Source organism: Halyomorpha halys, unplaced genomic scaffold, assembly GCF_000696795.3.
Source record: "Halyomorpha halys isolate HHAL.00 unplaced genomic scaffold, Hhal_1.1 Scaffold11.1, whole genome shotgun sequence".
Lineage (NCBI taxonomy): Eukaryota > Metazoa > Arthropoda > Insecta > Hemiptera > Pentatomidae > Halyomorpha > Halyomorpha halys.
In genome coordinates this window covers 434,965-439,417 of record NW_027111958.1, presented here as the reverse complement: position 1 = coordinate 439,417, position 4,453 = coordinate 434,965, and the positions used below count along the sequence as shown (strand labels likewise).

The window sequence follows — 4,453 nt, the reverse complement described above, 5'->3', positions numbered from 1 at the left end:
TTTTTTTTTCCTTTTGTAACTATGTGTTTGTATCTTTTTTAGCCCTGACGAAGCCCTGCAACGTGGGGCGAAACGTTGGCTCAATAAAATAGTATTATTCTACTATTTGAGTTTTTTTGACCGCACCCGGACCATATTCCTTTCATCAAATTAATATAATAGAAATCATATACTCACCCAACAGTCTTGCACTTTTTTTTTTGCCATTAGACTGCTCGTCGAAAACATCACTGACTTGGTTGAGCTGTTAAGCAAGCTTGGATTGTGTAATGCCTGCATTAAGGAAGCCATTTTGAAAGATATCTTTTGATCGTTTTTGAAGCTTTTAGCTTTGTAGTCCTTATTGTCTTCTTTCTCTATTTATAATTGAAATTTCTGAAAAAAATATTATAATAAATATACTGGAAGATTATTGATTGAGCGTGTGTATAGATGAATGGAATATGACTCAAATAGATAATTATACTATTTTATTGAGCCAACGTTTCGCCCAACGTTGCAGGGCTTCGTCAGGGCTGTTTTGACGGTAGTCAAAACAAAAATAACTTTTGTCAAAATAGCCGTGACGAAGCCCTGCAACGTGGGGCGAAACGTTGGCTCAATAAAATAGTATAATTCTACTATTTGAGTTTTTTTGACCGCACCCGGACCATATTCCTTTCATTATAATAAATATATTTAACAATACAATGACTTTGGAGAGATAATTGTTATGAGAACACTGCAATAGCGTCTAACTTTTCTGTCCCTAAGAGATGTCTCGTGGGTATTTATAGATGATTTGTACTACTTTTATTATATAATTGAATGTGATGATAAAAAAAAAAATTACAATTAATTTAAATGCATTTGAAATCCAAATTTTAAGTTGTAGCTCTTATTCTAATGTTGAAGAATTCAGATTTCATAAAAGGTCCAAGATCTTCTAGCTTCGGATCATGATTTAAAATAAGAAATGTAGGAGGTGTCTAGGTGAGCAAAATACTTAAATGAGTTAAAAATATATTTCACGTTAGGAGTGTAATGGTGAGAGGAATGCTCAGTCATACCGTTGCAAGGAAGCCAGAGCAAAAATGAATTAAGTATAGGTGGGGAGGTATAAGGATGGGTTTACATCGGTTTCTTACTTGTTAATATTTTTGGAAAAATTTTATCCTAAGAAATTAATTTATAACTTTTAGGATGTTAACTTTATGATCTACAAGAATATATTACAGGGCAAGATAATAAATTTTAGTCAATAAAAAAAATATGGATTTAATAAAACAAAAGGATTTCCTGAAGAACATTTAAAGAAAATTAATATATATTGCACAGCTCTGACTAGAAAACAAGTTAAACTCGACTAACCCAAGAATACTGGCAGACAGTGTAACGTACCACTAACTGTTAGTAACATACTGACAGACAGTGTAACGTACCACTAACTGTTAGACACATACTGGCAGACAGTGTAACGTACCACTAGCTATTAGACACATACTGGCAGACAGTGTAACGTACCACTAGCTGTTAGACACATACTGACAGACAGTGTAACGTACCACTAGCTGTTAGTAACATACTGACAGACAGTGTAACGTACCACTAGCTGTTAGACACATACTGGCAGACAGTGTAACGTACCACTAGCTGTTAGACACATACTGACAGACAGTGTAACGTACCACTAGCTGTTAGACACATACTGGCAGACAGTGTAACGTACCACTAGCTGTTAGACACATACTGACAGACTAAATACATTTGATAGAAACCGAATCATTTGAAAACTATACTAAACAATAGACCTCATATTTCGGAAATATTGATTACCTTAAGAAAAAAAAATATACGAATATATGTAACTTATTTGATTTACTTGCATCTTTATTACATCAATTAATGTCACTTAATGTTATCGAATAATTTTATTTTATTTATATATATTTTTTAATATTAACTATTGCTGTAAAATCAGCTTATATATTGTAGTATTGATATGATGACATCAGAAAAACTGTGCTCTTGATGATAGCCGGGTTGGCTGAAACGTTGGACCTGTAATATTATTTAATCGATAATTGTTGAGACCGTTTCGATGTATTTTGCTATAATTAATGAAACAACAAGATCGTAATTTATAATTAAGAATATCAATGATTTTCCTATCTGACATGCGCTGAAGGCTTAAAACACCAAAACTGAAAAAAAAATTTGTTACTATTTTTTGTTACTAGCGGGAAAACGGTAACGAAAATTATATTACCATAAACATTTATCATAACGATTCGAATATCCCCGTTTGCCATTTGCCGCAAATCCATGACTTGTACAAATGCTTGGAAAACAAAAGGAGTAACAAAAGTCGGTATCTACACGCTTGTGACTTTTCGGCTATTAAATAAATAATGACAAATAAATCGCTAAAATTAACTGACAAGATTAGAAACAAATTATTTACACAGAATCGATAGAGTTTTAAAATACACATTCTTGAATTAGATATAATTATTGAATCTTAGCGTTAGAGAAATTCTTTTCTTAATTAAAAAATGAAAAGCACATTATATATTTTTCTAGTAGTCGTTTTAAAACAATACTAGCTGTACTGTAGTGCATTGACGTGTATAAACGCTCTTTGGTGTGCGTCCGAAAACCGGCCACAAATTTAGACCAACTTGTACCAGCCAATCCAATTAACTACCCACATGCTTGTGGGAATTCTCCATAGTTCGGCAAACGTGTATAGACACCTTTAGATTTTGAGGACATACTTTTTTTTTATTTCTGCATAAATACAAATTTCAATTCAAAAAAACAAATAATGGAATATTATCAGAAAAATAATTCTGCACCATTATGTAACATGAAGGGTCACAGGTTTAGATCTTTTTTTTTTATTGTTTATTTATTGTAATTTACAACTGTACAAAATAATACAATAGGTAAATATGTAGTATGTTTCATATACACTTGAAAATCTTGGGAAGGAACCACCCATTGGTGGTACTTCAAACATTAATTTAAACTAGAAGGTTTCGTGGCCATCTTCTTTTCAGACGCCTCGGAGGATTATCAGGGATTGTTAAGGATGAAAGATTAAGAATTAATGGGTTAGGATGGTTAAGGAGTTTGGAATGAAATGACGCATATCTGTTTTGGGCCAATTCTTTAACGAATGGGAGGTTAAGGTCTTTGTGAATGAGTTTATTTGTGACGTAATAAGGAGCATCAAGGATTTTGGATTGCAACGATTGGATGCGGGAAGAATTTGATGGTTTGGTGGAGCCCCAGAGCTCAATTCCATATGTCCAAATTGGTCTGATTATCGTAGTGTATACTAATTTTTTGTAGTGAATAGGAAGTTTAGAGCGTTTGTCAAGTAAGTGTTGTAGCAATCGGAATCTACGAGCAGTTTCTTGTCGTTTCAGTCTTGTGTGTGGATTCCAAGTAAGTCTCTTGTCAAGATGGAGTCCTAAGTATCGAATCTGTTCAACAGGCGTTAGTGGTGTATCTAGAAAGGATACTGTAGGACAGGAGGGCAGAGGTTTACGACAGAGAGTAAAGGTGACCTGGTGGGATTTGTCAGGATTTATTTTGATTCTCCAGTTTTTACACCATTCTTCAATAGATGTTATGAGTGCCTGTAGTTTTGTGATGCATTAGTTGGGGCGTTGTTTACAGAAAGTATACATGTGTCATCAGCGTATGTTTGGGTTTAGATCTAAATATTAAATTAAAAATTAATAGAATGTAAAGATAAAATAGTCACTTTATATCCCGAAGTTTTATAAAGATATATTATTGATATATTTAGGTTATGTTACAAATTTTGTTAACCCAAATATTAAAAGAATAATATTCACTTACGTGCTTGTCCATTTTTCGTGTGCACTTCCGAATTTTCTGAATTGTGATGTAAATGCGATGTTATGTGAATGAGAGATGAATTTATGTTATTTATGATATCATTATGTACAAGTATTATTCTTATCTTGATTTATTCACCCAGCTGTCTGTAAAATTATCAAAAATAATTTTGATAACAAAAATTGTCTTTAATGCTGAATGCTACATTTTTGCCAATTGCCGCAAATTCAAGACTTGTACAAATGTAGCAACCAACTCCTGTGTCCACAAGCTGTATTGTTCTCATGAATTTTTATCAGATATCACTTTCCATTTTTCCTATTTTCATTATAAATAAGAACAAAATAAATATAGGAAAGCTGAAAGGATACGTAATTATCAGCAATGCAGGTTGTTTATGGTATAAAGTTCATATAACTAGCAATACATAACATTTAAATTCAAGAAACTTTTGAATTTAATTTTCTAAATTTTGATCTACATGACAATAATCAGACCAATTTGGACATATGGAATTGAGCTCTGGGGCTCCACCAAACCATCAAATTATTCCCGCATCCAATCGTTACAATCCAAAATCCTACGTAAAATCCTTGATGCT

General features: G+C 32.7%; 1 protein-coding gene across 1 annotated transcript in view; it reads right to left on the bottom strand.

Annotated features, from left to right (window-relative positions):
* LOC106678498 (uncharacterized) overlaps positions 1 to 4,010 on the bottom strand; it is a 17,160-nt gene extending 13,150 nt beyond the window's left edge. Inside the window, exons 1-2 of the mRNA XM_014417037.2 lie at positions 3,853 to 4,010; positions 178 to 375 (exon numbers count right to left, since the gene is read on the bottom strand). Of these exons, the coding sequence (XP_014272523.1) occupies positions 178 to 291 (114 nt within the window). The 5' untranslated portion in view covers positions 292 to 375; positions 3,853 to 4,010. The remainder of the gene's footprint in view (positions 1 to 177; positions 376 to 3,852) is intronic.
* Positions 4,011 to 4,453: the final 443 nt, after the last annotated feature.